This window comes from Ranitomeya variabilis, chromosome 1, assembly GCF_051348905.1.
Source record: "Ranitomeya variabilis isolate aRanVar5 chromosome 1, aRanVar5.hap1, whole genome shotgun sequence".
NCBI lineage: Eukaryota > Metazoa > Chordata > Amphibia > Anura > Dendrobatidae > Ranitomeya > Ranitomeya variabilis.
In genome coordinates this window covers 257,969,741-257,988,567 of record NC_135232.1, presented here as the reverse complement: position 1 = coordinate 257,988,567, position 18,827 = coordinate 257,969,741, and the positions used below count along the sequence as shown (strand labels likewise).

The 18,827-nt window shown below is 42.8% G+C and overlaps 1 protein-coding gene across 2 annotated transcripts in view; it reads left to right on the top strand.

The window, feature by feature from the left end:
- The window catches only part of TANGO2 (transport and golgi organization 2 homolog), a 366,375-nt gene that overhangs the window by 103,087 nt on the left and 244,461 nt on the right, over positions 1-18,827 (top strand). The window contains exons 1-2 of one of the 2 annotated variants that reach the window (XM_077293384.1): positions 3,450-3,579; positions 16,003-16,140. In XM_077293384.1, coding sequence (XP_077149499.1) covers positions 16,085-16,140 — 56 coding nt within the window. In that variant the 5' untranslated portion in view covers positions 3,450-3,579; positions 16,003-16,084. Of the gene's footprint in view, positions 1-3,449; positions 3,580-16,002; positions 16,141-18,827 lie in introns of those variants that run through there. The other variant, XM_077293385.1, reaches the window with a different exon arrangement.

The following is an 18,827-nucleotide window of genomic DNA, read 5'->3' as shown; positions in this document are numbered from 1 at the left end:
TATGAACATATTCCAATAAAAAAATTCGGAGCTTAAAACCGTTATTCCGTTTCCAACCATGATAACACAGTAGGCATAGGTATGGCAGAATATGGCGCATAAAGACTGAATCCCTAAAAAGATCTTAATGAAACTTGGAAGATAACCTTCTTGGACTAATATGAACATATTCCAATAAAAAAAACGGAGCTTAAAACCGTTATTCCGTTTCCAACCATGATAACACACTAGGCATAGGTATTATTATTATTATTTATTATTATAGCGCCATTTTTTCCATGGCGCTTTACAAGTGAGGAGGGTTATACATAATAAAAACAAGTACAATAATCTTGACAATACAAGTCACAACTGGAACAGGAGGAGAGAGGACCCTGCCCGCGAGGGCTCACAATCTACAAGGGATGGGTGAGGATACAGTAGGTGAGGGTAGAGCTGGTCGTGCAGCGGTTTGGTCGATTGGTGGTTACTGCAGGTTGTAGGCTTGTCGGAAGAGGTGGGTCTTCAGGTTCTTTTTGAAGGTTTCGATGGTAGGCGAGAGTCTGATATGTTGTGGTAGAGAGTTCCAGAGTAGGGGGGATGCACGAGAGAAATCTTGTATGCGATTGTGTGAAGAGGAGATAAGAGGGGAGTAGAGAAGGAGATCTTATGAGGATCGGAGGTTGCGTGCAGGAAAGTACCGGGAGACGAGGTCACAGATGTATGGAGGAGACAGGGTGTGGATGGCTTTGTATGTCATGGTTAGGCTTTTGTACTGGAGTCTCTGGGAAATGGGGAGCCAGTGAAGGGATTGACAGAGGGGAGAGGCTGGGGAATAGCGGGGGGACAGGTGGATTAGTCGGGCAGCAGAGTTTAGAATAGATTGGAGGGGTGCGACAGTGTTAGAGGGGAGGCCACAGAGCAGGAGGTTACAGTAGTCGAGGCGGGAGATGATGAGGGCATGGACTAGGGTTTTTGCAGATTCTTGGTTTAGGAATGTACGGATCCGTGAAATATTTTTGAGTTGGAGGCGGCAGGAAGTAGAAAGGGTTTGGATATGTGGTTTGAAGGAGAGATCAGTGTCAAGGATTACCCCAAGACAGCGGGCTTGTGGGACTGGGGAGAGTGGGCAGCCGTTTACTGTAATGGATAGGTTTGTTGGGGAGGTCATGTGAGAAGGGGGAAAGATGATGAATTCTGTTTTGTCCATGTTAAGTTTTAGAAATCTAGCAGAGAAGAAGGATGAAATAGCGGATAGACATTGAGGGATTCTGGCTAGAAGGGTGGTGATATCTGGTCCAGAGATGTAGATCTATGTGTCATCAGCATAGTGGTGATACTGGAAGCCGTGAGATTTATGAGCTGTCCCAGGCCAAAGGTGTAAATGGAGAAGAGCAGGGGCCCTAGAACTGAACCTTGCGGGACTCCAACAGATAGGGGCGAGGTGAGGAGGTGGTGTGTGAGTGGGAGACCCTGAATGTCCGGTCAGTTAGGTATGATGAGATCCAGGATAGGGCCAAGTCTGTGATGCCAAGGGATGAGAGGGTCTGCAGCAACAGGGAATGGTCCACAGTGTCAAAGGCAGAGGACAGGTCCAGGAGGAGGAGGATAGAGTAGTGCCGCTTGCTCTTGGCGGTTAATAGGTCATTTGTGACCTTAGTTAGGGCAGTTTCAGTGGAGTGGTGTGACCGGAAGCCAGATTGAAAGCGGTCAAAGAGGGAGCAGGAAGATAGATGGGAGGACAGTTCAAGATGGACGTGTTGTTCCAGTAGTTTTGAGGCATAGGGGAGAAGTGATATAGGGCGATAGCTAGATACAGAGGATGGGTCAAGAGAGGGCTTTTTGAGGATAGGTGTGATTGAGGCATGTTTAAAGCTTGAGGGGAAAACACCAGTTGTTAGTGATAGGTTGAAGAGATGGGTTAGGGTTGGGATGAAGACTGTGGCGAGGTTTGGGATGAGGTGGGATGGGATTGGATCAAGTGCACAGGTGGTGAGATGCGATCTTGAGAGTAGAGTGGAGAGTCTGTCTTCTGTAATGGTGGAGAAGTTGGTTTTGGAGGTGGAGGGCTGGGTAGTTGGGAGGAAGGGTTCTGGGGGTTGTTGACTGAAACTGTCTCTGATGTTCTCAATCTTCTGCTTGAAAAATGAGGCAAAGTCTTCAGCAGAGATGAGTGGGGAGGGAGGAGGCGCTGGGGGACAGAGGAGAGAATTGAAGGTGTTGAATAACTGTTTGGGGTTGTGGGACAGGGAGGAAATAAGAGATGAGAAGTAGGTTTGTTTTGCTGTGGCGAGTATGGTCTTGAAAGTAGTGAGGGACTGTTTGAATGCGATGAAGTGATCGTTGGAGTGGGATCTTTTCCATCTCTGCTCTGCAGCCCTGGAAGCTCGCCTCAGCTCTTTGGTCAGGCGGGTGTACCAAGGCTGTCTGTTGATTTTGTGAGCTTTGGTATGTGTGAGAGGGGCAACTGATTCCAAGGCTACAGCTATTGTGGTGTTGTATAGAGCGGCGGCGTCATCCGCATTGTGTAGGGAGCTTATGTCTGTGAGAGGGAGGAGGGATTCAGGTATGGAAGACTATGGCGGCGCATAAAGACTGAATCCCTAAAAAGATCTTAATGAAACTTGGAAGATAACCTTGTTGGACTAATATGAACTTATTCCAATAAAAAAAACGGAGCTTAAAACTGTTATTTCGTTTCCAACCATGATAACACACTAGGCATAGGTATGGAAGAATATGGCGGTGCATAAAGACTGAATCCCTAAAAAGATCTTAATGAAACTTGGAAGATAACCTTGTTGGACTAATATGAACTTATTCCAATAAAAAAAACGGAGCTTAAAACCGTTATTCCGTTTCCAAAAAAGTGAACCCCTACATTCATGTATAGCAACTTTATGTCAAAATAAATACATAAGTAAATAAATTGGTTACTCTGCTTCAAATAGAGTGAAGTGGAAAGGAAAACTAAATTAAGAAAATGAAACGGTAAAAAAAATCTAAAAGAGGCATAGGTATAGATGAATACGACTAAAATATCTACCATAGGCATAGGTTAATTTGGCACATAGGGTTTTAGTATGCACCCTACACAGGGCTATAACTACTATGTGTTTTAGAAACAGTTTGACACCACATGTGCAAAAGATGTTACTTTGCATAATGCAATGTTAAGGGCTACCTCCACAATGCAGCAGTAGCCGTGTGACCCGTGCCGGGCATTCCCTACACACACGTGCACTGCTCAGTACCTGTCTATACCGAGGTGCGTGCAGGTGTAACACTAGCCCACGTGACTGGCCACCTTCACCTCACGTTCCCTCGCCACCTCCTCGCTGTCCGCGGCTTGCCTTACAACCACCGCCAGAAACCATAATAACAGAGCAGCCAATCACAATTCCTCTCTCAAGCTATTGTGAATAAAGGTGTTCGAAAGCTGATCTCTGATTGGTCTTCTATTGAGCTAGCTGCTCCTTGATTTGCCATTCCGCAGGCGGGTGGGCGGTGCTGCATGCAGCCGGGAAGTGTTGTGTACGGTTTGAGCATCGGTGCACGTCTTCCGGAGCGGTAGATAACAAGTGTGGTACCGGCAGGAAGGTACGTGCGCTCACAGGAGCCGCCAGGTATCCGCCCTGCACCCCGTTACCGGCTGCCGGTCTCCTCATTGCCGTGCTGTCATTGAGGCTTATCGTGACATCACGGACAGGACGCTGACAGCGCTGATACACCGTGCTGATGTACCGGTGCTCCGCACAACATGGAGGATTAGGGCTATGTGCTATAGGGGAGTGTTCGGACTGTGCTGTGTGGCTGCGCCCTACAGTCACCTGTATGCGGCTCTGTGACATTTGTGCACATGTAGAGTAAATGGCGGTTTTGATGCCTTTTTACCCTGCGATTTTTAAGTGATGTGAGGGCAATGGAGAAAAACGCTGGTAAAACGCTCAGAGACGTGACGGCAGCAGATAATTTTCTGCAAGTCACAAATACACAACTTGTGAAAGACACTTCAGGTTTGTCATTCACTTTGCTGGCACCAGGACTGCGTCAGGTTTTACTAGCAAATCTACAACCCCTGGCAAAAATTATGGAATCACCGGCCTTGGAGGATGTTCATTCAGTTGTTTAATTTTGTAGAAAAAAAGCAGATCACAGACCTGGCACAAAACTAAAGTAATTCCAAATGGCAGCTTTCTGGCTTTAACCCCTTCATGACCCAGCCTATTTTGACCTTAATGACCTGGCCGTTTTTTGCAATTCTGACCAGTGTCCCTTTGAGGTAATAACTCAGGAACGCTTCAACGGATCCTAGCGGTTCTGAGATTGTTTTTTCGTGACATATTGGGCTTCATGTTAGTGGTAAATTTAGGTCGATCATTTTTGCTTTTATTTGTGAAAAAAATGGAAATTTGGCTAAAATTTTGATAACTCAAAATTTGAAAATTAAGAAATTTTCATTCTGTTAAACGAGAGAGTTATGTGACACAAAATAGTTAATAAATAACATTTCCCTCATGTTTACTTTAAATCAGCACAATTTTGGAAACTACATTTTTTTTTGCTAGGAAGTTATAAGGGTTAAAATTTGACCAGCGATTTCTCATTTTTACAACGAAATTTACAAAACCATTTTTTTAGGGACCACCTCACATTTGAAGTCAGTTTGAAGGTTCTATATGGCTGAAAATACCCAAAAGTGACACCATCCTAAAAACTGCACCCCTCAAGGTGCTCAAAACCACATTCAAGAAGTTTATTAACCCTTCAGGTGCTTCCCAGCAGCAGAAGCAACAGGGAAGAAAAAATGAACATTTAACTTTTTAGTCACAAAAATGATCGTTTAGCAACAATTTTTTTTATTTTCCCAAGGGTAAAAGGAGAAACTGGACCCCAAAAGTTATTGTACAATTTGTCCTGAGTACGCCGATACCCCATATGGGGGGGGGAACCACTGTTTGGGCGCACGACAGGGCTCGGAAGGGAAGGAGCGCCATTTGAATTTTTCAATGAAAAATTGGCTCCAATCTTTAGCAGACACCATGTCGCGTTTGGAGAGCCCCTGTGTGCCTAAACATTGGAGCTCCCCCACAAGTGACCCCATTTTGGAAACTAAACCCCCAAAGAGCTTATCTAGATGCATAGTGAGCACTTTGAACCCCCAGGTGCTTCACAAATTGATCCGTAAAAATGAAAAAGTACTTTTTTTTTCACAAAAAATTTATTTTAGCCTCAATTTATTCATTTCCACATGGGCAACAGGATAAAAGGGATCCTAAAATTTGTTGGGCAATTTCTCCAGAGTACACTGATACCTCACATGTGGGGGTAAACCACTGTTTGGGCACACGGCAGGGCTTGGAAGGGAAGGTGCGCCATTTGAGTTTTTGAATGGAAAATAAGCTCCAATCGTTAGCGGACACCATGTCGCGTTTGGAGAGCCCCTGTGTGCCTAAACATTGGAGCTCCCCCACAAGTGACCTCATTTTTTTAAACTAGCCCTCCCATGGAACTAATCTAGATGTGTGGTGAGCACTTTGAACCCCCAAGTGCTTCACAGAAGTTTATAACGCAGAGCCGTGCAAATAAAAAATCATTTTTCTTTCCTCAAAATATATTTTTTTAGCAAGCAATTTTTTATTTTCACAATGGGAAATTGGACCCCATAAGTTATTGTCCAGTTTGTCCTGAGTACGCTGATACCCCATATGTGGGGGGGAACCACTGTTTGGGCACACGTCGAGGCTCAGAAGGGAAGTAGTGACGTTTTGGAATGCAGACTTTGATAGAATGGTCTGCGGGCATCATGTTACGTTTGCCGAGCCCCTGATGTGCCTAAACAGTAGAAACCCCTCACAAGTGACCCCATTTAGGAAACTAGACCCCCCAAGCAACTTATCTAGATGTGTTGTGAGCACTTTGATCCCCCAAGTGCTTCACAGAAATTCATAACGCAGAGCCGTGAAAATTAAAAAAAAAAAAAATTTCCACAAAAATAAGTTTTTAGCCCCCCAATTTTTTATTTTCCCAAGGGTAACAGGAGAAATTAGACCACCAAAGTTGTTGCACAATTTTTCCTGAGTACGGCGATAACCAATATGTTTGGGTAAACCACTGTTTGGGCGCACGTTGGGGCTCGGAAGGGAGGGAGCACCATTTGACTTTTTGAACGCAAGATTTGCTGAAAATCAATGGTGGCGCCATGTCGCGTTTGGAGACCCCTGATGAGCCTAAACAGTGGAAACCCCTCAATTCTAACTCCAACACACCCCTAACCATAACTCTAACCACAAGCCTAACCCTAACCCCAACACACCCCGAACCCTAATCTTAACCCTAATTCCAACCCTAACTCTAATTCCAACCCTAATCCTAAGGCTATGTGCCCACATTGCGGATTCGTGTGAGGATTTTTCCGCACAGTTTTTGAAAAATCCGCAGGTAAAGCGCACTGCGTTTTACCTGCGGATTTACCACGGATTTCCAGTGTTTTTTGTGTGGATTTCACCTGCGGATTCCTATTGAGGAACAGGTGTAAAACGCTGCGGAATCCGCACAAAGAATTGAGTGCAGAAAATACAACGCAGCGTTTCCGCGTGGTATTTTCCGCACCATGGGCATAGCGGATTTGGTTTTCCATAGGTTTACATGGTACTGTAAACGTGATGGAAAACTGCTACGAATCCGCAGCGGCCAATCCGCTGCGGATCCGCAGCCAAATCCGCACAGTGTGCACATAGCCTAATTCTATCCCTAACCCTAGCCCTAATCCTAGCCCTAACCCTAAGGCTACTTTCACACTAGCGTCGGTACGGGGCCGTAGCCATGCGTCGGCCCGACGTACCGACGCACGTTGTGAAATAAATGCACAACGGGGGCAGCGGATGCAGTTTTTCAACGCATCCACTGCCCCATTGTAATGTCCGGGGAGGAGGGGGCGGAGTTTCGGCCGCACATGCGCGATCGAAAATGGCGGACACGATGCGCAAAAAAAGTTAAATTTAACTTTTTTTGGGCCAAGGGTCCGCCAAAACACGACGCAACCGTCGCACGACTCCGTCGCAATGTGTCGCTAATGCAATTCCATGGAGAAAAAACGCATCCTGCGGGCAACTTTGCAGGATGCGTTTTTTCTCCAAAACGACGCATTGCGACGGCCGTCACACAACGCTAGTGTGAAAGTACCCTAACCCTAGTTCTAACAATAACCCTAACCCTAGTTCTAACAATAACCCTAACCCTAGTTCTAACAATAACCCTAGTCCTAACAATAACCCTAACCCTAGTGGAAAAATAGAAGTAAATTTTGTTTTCTTTATTTTATTATTGTCTCTACCTATGGAGGTGATAAAGGGGGGGTTTATTTATTATTTTTTTTATTTTGATCACTGTGATAGGTTTTATCACAGCGATCAAAATGTACCTGGAACGAATCTGCAGGCCGCACTGCGCATGCGCCCGCCATTTTGGAAGATGGCGGCACCCATGGAGCAGACGGATGGACACCGGGAGGGACACCGGAGGTCGGTAAGTATGGGGGGGGGAGATTGGATGACGGGGGGAGCGGAGGACAGCAAATGACAGGACGGAGGACCGTGGGGACGAGATCGGTGGCGGGGGGCAGATCGCGATCTCCAGCCATGGCTGATGCTATTGCAGCATCGGCCATGGCTGGATTGTAATATTTCACCAATTTCATTGGTGAAATATTACTATCGCTCTGATTGAAAGTGAAACGTCACTTTCAACAGCCAATCAGAGCGATCGTAGCCACGGGGGGGGCGAAGCCACCCCCCCTGGGCTCAAGTACCACTCCCCCTGTCCCTGCAGATCGGGTGAAATTACAGTTAACCCTTTCACCCGATCTGCAGGTGCATGATCCGACCATGACGCATATGCTGCGTCACAGGTCAGATTGGCACAGGTTTTCATGACGCATACGCTGTGTCAAAGGTCGGGAAGGGGTTAAGAAACTAAAAGAAATCAAGAACAAAAAATGTGGTAGTCAGTAGTGGTTACTTTTTTAACCAAGCTGAGGGGAAAAATTTTGGAATCATGAAAAACAAACAAACAAAAAACTCTCCAAAACATCACTAGTATTTTGTTGCACCACCTCTGGCTTTTATAACAGCTTGCAGTCTCTGAGGCATGGACTTTAATGAGTGTCAAACAGTACTCTTCATCAATCTGGCTCCAACTTTCTCTGATTGCTGTTGCCAGATCAGCTTTGCAGGATTTAGCCTTGTCATGGACCATTTTCTTCAACTTCCACCAAAGATTTTCAATTGCATTGAGATCCGGACTATTTGCAGGCCATGACATTGACCTTATGCGTCTATTTTCAAGGAATGTTTGCACAGTTTTTGCTCTATGACAGGATGCATTATCATCTTGAAAATGATTTCTTCATCCCCAAACATCCTTTCAATTGATGGGATAAGAAAAGTGTCCAAAATATCAACATAAACTTGTGCATTTATTGAAGACTAGATGGTGGCCCGATTCTAACGCATCGGGTATTTTAGAATATGCATGTCCACGTGGTATATTGCCCAGTTACGTAGTATATTGGCCAGCCACGTAGTATATTGGCCAGCCACGTAGTATATTGGCCAGCCACGTAGTATATTGGCCAGCCCACGTAGTATATTGGCCAGCCCACGTAGTATATTGGCCAGCCCACGTAGTATATTGGCCAGCCCACGTAGTATATTGGCCAGCCACGTAGTATATTGGCCAGCCCACGTAGTATATTGGCCAGCCCACGTAGTATATTGGCCAGCCCACGTAGTATATTGGCCAGCCCACGTAGTATATTGGCCAGCCCACGTAGTATATTGGCCAGCCCACGTAGTATATTGGCCAGCCCACGTAGTATATTGGCCAGCCCACGTAGTATATTGGCCAGCCCACGTAGTATATTGGCCAGCCCACGTAGTATATTGGCCAGCCCACGTAGTATATTGGCCAGCCCACGTAGTATATTGGCCAGCCCACGTAGTATATTGGCCAGCCCACGTAGTATATTGGCCAGCCCACGTAGTATATTGGCCAGCCCACGTAGTATATAGCACAGCCCACGTAGTATATAGCACAGCCCATGTAGTATATTGACCAGCCCATTTATTATATTGCCCACGTAGTATATAGCAATGTGGGCATCATATCCCTAATAAAATAAAAAAGTTATATACTCACCTTCCGGATATCCCCGGATCCAAGCGAAGCGGTTACCGACGCTGCTCGTGCGCTCTGTTCTCAAGAGTGCATTGCGGTCTCGCGAGATGACGTAGCGGTCTCGCGAGACCGCTTCGTCATCATCTCGCGAGATCGCAGCATGGACTGGTTACCGGAGCGTCGCGAGCTGGAAAGGCCTGTTGTCGATCCGGGGGCCGACGAACGGTGAGTATATAACGATTTTTTTTTTTAATTATTATTATTTTTAACATTAGATCGTTTTACTATTCATGCTGCATAGGCAGCATGAATAGTAAAAAGTTGGTCACACAGGGTTAATAGCAGCGTTAACCGAGTGCGTTACACCATGGTCAACGCTGCCATTAACCCTGAGAGAGCGCAGACTGGAGGGGAGTACGGAGCGGGCACTGACTGCGGGGAGGAAGGAGCGGCCATTTTTCCGCCGGACTGTGCCCATCGCTGATTGATGAGAGACAGAGGCCGCGACCACTGAATATCCGTGACAGACACAGAAGGACAGAAGTGACCCTTAGACAATTATAGTAATTATGTAATGACATCTATCTCCCCAGTGCCTTTACCTGACATGCAGCCCCATATCATCAATGACTGTAGAAATTTGCATGTTCTCTTCAGGCAGTCATCTTTATAAATCTCATTGGAACGGCACCAAACAAATGTTCCAGCATCATCACCTTGCCCAATGCAGATTTGCGATTCATCACTGAATATTACTTTCATCCACAGTCCACGATTGCGTTTCCTTAGCGCATTGCAACCTTATTTTTTTCTGTTTAGGTGTTAATGATGGCTTTCGTTTAGTTTTTCTGTATGTAAATCCCATTTCCTTTAGGAGGTTTCTTACAGTTCGGTCACAGACGTTGACTCCAGTTTCCACCCATTCGTTTTTCATTTGTTTTGTTGTGCATTTCCTGTTTTGGAGACATATTGCTTTAAGTTTCCGGTCTTGACGCTTTGATGTCTTCCTTGGTCTACCAGTATGTTTGCCTTTAACAACCTTCCCATGTTGTTTGTATTTGGTTCAGATTTTAGACACAGCTGACTGTGAACAACCAACATCTTTTGCAACATTGTGTGATAATTTACCCTCTTTTAAGAGTTTGATAATCCTCTCCTTTGTTTCAATTGACATCTTGGAGCCATGATTCATGTCAGTCCACTTGGTGCAACAGCTCTCCAAGGTGTGATCACTCCTTTTTAGATGCAGACTAACGAGCAGATCTAATTTGATGCAGGTGTTATTTTTGGGTAGGAAACTTTACAGGGTGATTCCATAATTTTTTCCTCAGAATTGAGTGATTCTATAATTTTTCCCCTATGCTTGGTTAAAAAAAAGTAACCATTACTGACTACCACATTTTTTGTTCTTGATTTCTTTTAGTGTTTAGTAAAGCCAGAAAGTTGCCATTTGAAATGACTTTAGTTTTGTGCCTGTTTTGTGATCTGCTTTTTTTCTACAAAATGAAACAACTGAATGAACATCCACCAAGACCGGTGATTCCATAATTTTTGCCAGGGGTTGTACATGGCTAAAACGCACCAAATCTGCGACGTGTGCACAAACCCCAAGGCCATGTTCCCACGTAGCATAAATACTGCAGTTTTCTTTCCACTGAATTTTGTGTGTGCAGAAAATCTGCATTTAACTGTCCAAGCAATGTCCCTTCAGATGACACTGTTCCGCTGTGCGGTTTTGGAACAGTTTTTCCCTTTAGGTTTCTATGGGAAGCTCGAAAAATTGCATTCCAAAATCAAAGCTTTTCTGTAAGATGCATTAAAAAACGCAGTTTCAAATCTGAACCAAAAACTCTTCAAATAAAAAGGAAAATGCATTAAAAAGCGTATTGATGAGAGAAGACTGTTAATGTGGATTCCTACAGACAAAGCAGCAGAAGAAACCCCCATAGTGTATATTATGTGTGAACACAGCTTTACCAGTTCATTGTGGCCTGTTGTGAGTGATTGCCCCAACACGGATCAGAATTGATGTGCTTCGTGTAATTACGCTCTCTTCTGTCCAAAAGATGTCACAATTGTGTTTTTTTTGTAATTTTTGCATCCATACATTCCAAAAGCCAACATTTTTGTATATATATTTTACTTACAGTATATACTCGTGTATAAGCAGAGTTCTTCAGCACATTTTTTGTGTGTGCTGAAAACGCCCCCCTCAGCTTATACACGAGTCATTATCCCAGTTTACGGCAGGGGAGGGGGAGTGGTGGAGCAGCGGGTCACAGGAGCCTGGGCCCGCTGCTAAAAAGAAATGAATATTTACTGCACTGGCAATGAATATTCATTTCTCTTATAGCGCGCACAGTTACAGCCGCCGGCTTCCAGTGTAAAAAACAAACAAACATCCTACTTACCTTCTGTGCGCTCCCTCACAGCATCTCATTCCGGCACCTGCAGCGAGGGGATCCATGCCTATGGGAGTGGAGAGAGGTGAATATTCATTATCTTAATGAGCCTTGACATGTGATTGCTTGGCTGCAGGAGCTGTTGGCATCAGATGCTGCGAGAGCGTGCTGGGAAGATAAGTAGGATGTTTTTTGTTTTCTTTTTATGCTTTTCTCATGGGGGCCATACATACAAGGATGGAATAAGGAGCCATGCATGCAAGGATGGGAATAAGGAGCCATTTATACAAGGATGGGAATAAGGAGCCATGCATGCAAGGATGGGAATAAGGAGCCATGCATGCAAGGATGGGAATAAGGAGCCATGCATGCAAGGATGGGAATAAGGAGCCATGCATGCAAGGATGGGAATAAGGAGCCATGCATGCAAGGATGGGAATAAGGAGCCATGCATGCAAGGATGGGAATAAGGAGCCATGCATGCAAGGATGGGAATAAGGAGCCATGCATGCAAGGATGGGAATAAGGAGCCATGCATGCAAGGATGGGAATAAGGAGCCATGCATGCAAGGATGGGAATAAGGAGCCATGCATGCAAGGATGGGGATAAGGAGCCATGCATTCTTGAGTAATGAGCTCTTGCGCTCATCACTAGTCAATATCAATATCCGATCTGTGTAGGCCCGACACTAGGAACACAGACAGATCAGCTGTTATAAGCTCTATTCAATGTGTAGAGGCTACTGAAGAACTCTCATTCAAGGGGAAAGGAGCTATTCTACAGTATTCGGTGGGGGCCACTACACGGTTGTTGTTCAGTACTCAGTAGAGGTTGCTATGCATTCAATATAGTTGTACATGTCATCTCCGTTCAATGTGTGTACATCCAGCTTATATCATCTGATTGGTAGGAGTGTTAGGTATTGGGCCAACATATATACTCATGACTTATCCTGAGGATCGGTCATCAGTATCTTGTGATTGGACAACTCCTTTTTAATGAGCCTTTTGTCTTTTAAGAGCTAAATTTCTAGCTAATAATGTCCGGTGGTCATAGTAGTATCGGCAGTGATATCAACAGGCGCTTTCTCTTTCTATGTTGTGGAAGGAGTGAGGGAATGAGAAACAAGATAGCATGCATAATGGGTTTGTCTGGAACCATAGGTCAATTTCATAATAAATATCTATTTAATAATCTAGCCACTTTTCTAGTGTACTTAAGTGAAAACTTTTCTTCTGTTCTACCTATTCTACCTGTACTCTAACTTTGTCTTTTTTTACTTCTGCTGATGTCTCATTTGAGCTTCCAGCATGCACTGGGGACTCTCACACAGGATGTCAAGAGGGCCGGGGCTGTGGTCACTGCCCCAGCTACTGTCCCCACCCTGAGATGAAGTGTCATTAGGCTAGTCCCTGCTCTCCTGAGCATGGGCGGGTTGTCAGTTCCGACTTAGTGCTGTCAGTAGGGAGAGCATACTAAGCATATCTTCCTTTTTAAATGCTCTTTGGCATTGTGCTTCTTTGGTCTAAAGAGAAGTGATGAGCCAGTAAGAGAGTTCACTTTCAGATCGTACTGAAAGAAGAGAACAAAGCAGCAAGCAGAGAGAACAAAGACCAGCCTAGCCCCCAAAACAGATGTCACTGATGACAGGTTACCTTTAAATACATTTAGTGTGAAATTGACCTTTGATTTCGGACAACCCCTTTAAATAAACAGTAACTGGTGATTGGTCCTCAGCTGTGCTCTATCTATAAAATGGCAGAAAATGATGGCAGCTTCTTCCTAGGAAGAAGGAAGCACACAGAGTTTTTATTTTTCTCCGGAGATGCACTTTTGTGTTCCTGATTGTTTTGATTCCAATGGCAGGTCCTCAGGTTTGTCCCTTTGCCTCGTTAGCATTTGTACTTGGGAGAAGTCCTCTATAGCACTGACAGTCTCTTGTGTGGTGCCAGGTTACCAGGAAGACATACATTTAGAACACAGCAGTGTAAAGTATTTTCATATAATTTATAGGAATTTGGAATGGGACTTTCTTACCTTGTGTGTAGCCCTATAAAAACCTATGATGCCTGTTAAGAGCTTAAATAAAGGGAAGAAATCATGCTGAGACTTGGTTTTAGGAGACACCGCTGTTAATCTAACTGAATGCTGGCTCCCAAAAATATCCTGCTGGTTCTGTGAATTGACTGAGCGGCTTCTTAGTTCAACATTATTTAGTCTTCACAGCTATGATGGGGGAGATGTGCTTGCGCCTTGTTGATGTCTAGCTGTGACTATGCTGCTGCCGCACCTGCTGTCCGGTTTCTGCTGGACGCTGAGGTCTTGCTCTCATCCACTGTGTTATGTGCCTCAGACAGCCTCAGGCTGTAAATCTGCAGTGTTATTTGACAGTGGCTACTGCAGGTGGCAGGACGTTCAATTGCAAAAGCTATGTCCTTGTCTGTGTCCCTAACTCACTTTTATCCTTGCAAAAGCAGAGGAATAGAAAGGCTTTCCGTGTAGGACTATAATTACTAAGCCTAGGTTGTTATTTAATCAATTCCTGATTTCAAAGAAGTGCATTGTGGCTGAAAATTGAACATCTTTCAGTAGACATAATTTGAAGACCTTTCTCCTCTACCCTAAGTGACCTATTATTACATTTTAATGGGGTTCTGTGATGTAAATATTGCTTTTTCCATTTCATTTTTTTCTTTCTCCCATTTTTGTCTGTAAATTTCAATATTTCATATCTGCCATGAAGTATATGCCCTTGATTTTTAACACAAACAGTCTCGTTCCCCAATTTGTGCCTATTTAATCTCGCCAAAAGTAAATACGAGAACAAACAACAAAAATGAGAAATTGTTATTTATGCTGTGTATTTCTGTAAAAAAAAAAAATCAGTTTATTACAATTCCAGCAAAGTGTATGGGATTTGTATAAATTTCATGCCCACTGTTTTTTTTTTTTTTTTTACGCTGCAGAAATTGACCTGCAGTGCGATTTTGAGACAGACACGAATTTTGGTTTTCACAAGCTTTGCTGCATTAGTGTTTTTTTACCTTTTAGATGTTCCTATGTTTGCTGAAGTGCAATTATAAGCATTTCAGAAGTCTACACTTTTATTGACAAATATATAAAGTTTAGACAAAGACTTAATATTTACGGTGATGACCCTTATTTTTTTAAAACCTTGGAAAATCGCCCTGGCAGGATAGATATCCGCTTCTGGGCTAAATCCTGACAATCTATTCTTTCCTAATCCGTGCTTGGAGTTTATCACAATTTCTGTGTTTTTTGTTTGTTCACCCGCATTTTGATGATTGACCACAGGTTCTCAATGGGATTAAGATCTGGGGAGTTTTCTGGCCATGGACCCAAAATTTCAAAATTTTGTTCAACGAGCTCTTAGTTATCACTTTTGCTTTGTGACATAGAGGTCCGTCATGCTGAAAAAAGTATTATTCATCACAAAATTGTTCCTAGCACGTAGGCAGACGTTGTTCTTGGTGGATGTTTAGTTACCCTTATTCAAGTCAATGTTCTTCGGAAAATTTTTGAGTGAGCCCCCTCGCTTGGATGAAAAGCAACCCCACAAATGAATGGTCTCAGGATACTTTACTGTTGGCATGACACACGACTAATGGTATCGTTCATCCTTTCTTTTCTGCATCGTCATTCTTACAGATGACCCAAACAGTCTGAAGGGGGCTTCATCAGAGAAAAGGATGAGCCTATACTACATAAATTCTAGGATGATTACATACAGTATAACATTAAGTTAGAAATGTGGTGATTAAATTATAACTAACACTCTTTATTTTCACCATTAACAACATTTTATTTTTTTTCTGTATGATAATTTCATAGTTGCTCAGTGGATAGCAATGTTGTCTTGCTGCTCAAGGGCCCTGAGTGCATATGCAACCATAAGCATCATCTGCATGTGTATATTTCAATTGGCTTCTCATAAAATTGTCCTTAGTTTGACAAATTAGATTGTGAATGCAATTGGAGACAAGGACTGGTGACAGTAGTGAAAATAACTGTACAAATATGTTGGTGCAGTACGTACATGTCATGATCATGCATGTTCATTATAAAATATAAGAACATAACAGAATATTAGTTTTATCTTTTATGAACAAATTGCAGTGTTAGTGTCTCTTGTAGGATTTATTATTCAACTACCAGTGTCTCTTATGCAAAAGTACAGTATTAAATTCACATTTAAGTGACATTTGAAGCAGTAGCGATGTGTTGGCGTGATCTAGATAAACGCAGTTCATTAAGACAAATGTGCCTTCGGTGTCCTGTTGGGTTTAAAATTGAGTGCTGCTAATGGGAACAGTGGGAAATTTGAACCTCAGCTTTCAGTAGTAGGTGGTAATGTTTAAAAATGAAAGTATTCTAGTCTTTATTACTTTATTTTTGCATATTTTATTCTTATTTTGTCTGCAGGCAACTGAGCAGTCATCTATGAAACAGTGATCAGCCCGTACAGTGACATATTAAGACATCTGTGTCCAACTAGAAACGCCTCATGTGCATCATTTTTTTCAAGTTTGATCCCCGTCCAGTCTCCAAAAATGCTTACAGGTACATAAATCTTTCAGCCGAGACACCAAAATGAAGTATGGCTGGGTCATTTAGAAATGATTTGCAATTTGTTGGCTGCAGTAGTGATCCTGCACTGGCAGTTCAATGCTACTTTGTGTTGTGATTTAAACCTGTTATGTAAAACAATGGTATAGACCTGTAGATATAGATTTAATCTGCAGGTTAATAGCACTCTGACACTATGTGGCCGCCGCAAAATTTGGACATAATTTCACACAAAGCCCCCCAAAATGGGCTGGACATTATGGTTGGCACCTTTCCAAAAATGTGAGTAAATAACTTTTTCAAGCATGTGATGTTCGTGCAATCTCATCCACGGCAAGTAGCAGGTGTGGGCAATATGAAAATCATACCTGGGCTAGATAAAAAGGTGAGAAGTTGGCTCAGTCTTTGCATTGTGTGTCTGCGTGTGCCACACTAAGCATGGAGAACAGAAAGAGGAGAAGAGAACTATCTGAGGACTTGAGAACCAAAATTGTTGCAAAATAACAATGTCAAGGTTACAAGTCCATCTTCAGAGATCTTGGTGTTCATTTGTCCATGGTGCGCAACATGATCAAGAAGTGTACAACCCATGGCACTGTAGATAATCACCCTGGACTTGGATGTCAGAGAAAAATGTATGAAAGATTGCAATGCAGGATAGTTCGGATGGTGGCTAAGCAACCCCAATCAAGTTCCAAAGAAATTCAATATGTCCTGCAGGCTCATATTTATGTGAATAAGCCAAAATCCTTCTGGGAAATCGTCTTGTAGACAGATGAGACTAAGATAGAGCTTTTTTGTAAAGCACATCATTCTAATGTTTACCGAAAATGGAATGAGGCCTACGAAGAAAAAAAAAAATCACAATACCTACAGTCAAATATGGTAGAGATTCAAAGATGTTTAGGAGTTGTTTTGCTGCCTCTGGCACTGGGTGTCTTTACAGTGTGCAAGGCATCATGAAATCTGAAGATTACCAAAGGATTTTGGGTCGCAATGTAGTGCCCAGTGTCAGAAAGCTGGGTTTGCAACCTAGGTCATAGGTTTTCCAGCAGGACAATGACCCCAAAAGTACTTCAAGAAGCATGCAGACTTTGATGGAAGCAAAGCGCTGGAGAGTTCTGACGTGGCCAGCAATAAGTCCGGATTTTAATTCCATTGAACACTTGTTCAAAGATCTTAAAATTGCTGTCTTGAGTAGGCACCCTTCAACTATGAGACATTGAGCTGTTTGCAAAAGAGTGGCCCAAAATTCCAATTGAGAGATGTAAGAAACTTGTTGATGGTTATAGGAAGCAATTGTTTGCAATTATTTATTCCAAAGGGTGTGCAACCAAATATTAAGTTGAGGGTGCCAACAATTTTGTTTGGCCAATTTGCGGGTTTTGTCTTAAGTTATGTCCAATTTTCCCTTTTTATGCTGTTTTTTTGTGTTGTTCAAATACAAAGGAAATAAACCTGTTTATAGCAAAACGTGTAATTGCTAGAATTTTCCAGGAGAAATATCTAATTTTCTGGAACAATTTCAAGGGTTCCAACACTTTTGACCATAACTGTATCCACGAGTTAATAATGTTGTTTTACATGACAGGTTGCCTTTAAAATTGGACTGTACATTTAAAAAAAAAAAAAAATGCATAAAGCAATAGTACAGGCAAATATAAGAAACTTGTAATATATGTAGTCAGAGAAATCTGCTTCCTTCCCCAATTATGAAACATTTCTTCCACCGCCCCCGCTTGCTGAACTTGTCATTCTGAAATAAACAGCTCAAATCCACCTTGCTTAGAAAGTACGGACTGCAGGCTCACCGTGTCTCCCCTTATTATACTATTGAGAGGAGTAGGGAGAGGAAATAGGCAGAGGGAGAAATAGAAAGAACTAGGTGAGTTTTCTAGGAAGTCTTTTACCTCACCCTAAAGCTGATACAAAAATCCAAACAGATCAGCACTAATGAATAATAACCTTCATTCTGCTGTAGCTTGTCTCTGTGTGCTAAAAATAAAAGAATTCCAGGAATCCCTCTCTGTGTGCTGAGATGTATATGGCAGAGGTGATAACAGCTAGTCTCCTTAGTCAGCTTCCAGTGAATTGCAATTAGAGCTTATTCAGAGCAGAAATATGGTGAAAAATAAAGGTTACATGTCATATCATGGCTACATAGTGTAATTTAATATGTACACTAAAAAAGGTGGACGTTTCCCTCCAAAAATATTAAAGGGGAAGTCCTACACCCCTATCGGCTTCCGATATTAATTAATGTTGAACGTGACTATTATTGATTAATATACAAATATTATGGATGCCTTAATGTTATCTGTTCCATATACTACATAGTGTACCAACTCAGACAAAACCGTGTATCACTAATAGTAAAGAATATTTATTATACACCTAAGTCTACAGTCTGTTGCATACATATATACCATGGTGTGAAAGATTTTGCCCCCCCCCCCCTTCCTGATTTGCTATTTTTTTTGTATGTTTGTCACACTTAAATGTTTCATATTACCAAACAAATTTAAAAATGAGATAAAGATAACACAAGTAAATACAAAATGCAGTTTTTAAATGAAGGTACAGTGGGGGAAATAAGTATTTGATCCCTTACTGATTTTGTAAGTTTGCCCACTGACAGACATGATCAGTCTATAATGTTAGTGTAGGTTAATTTTAATATT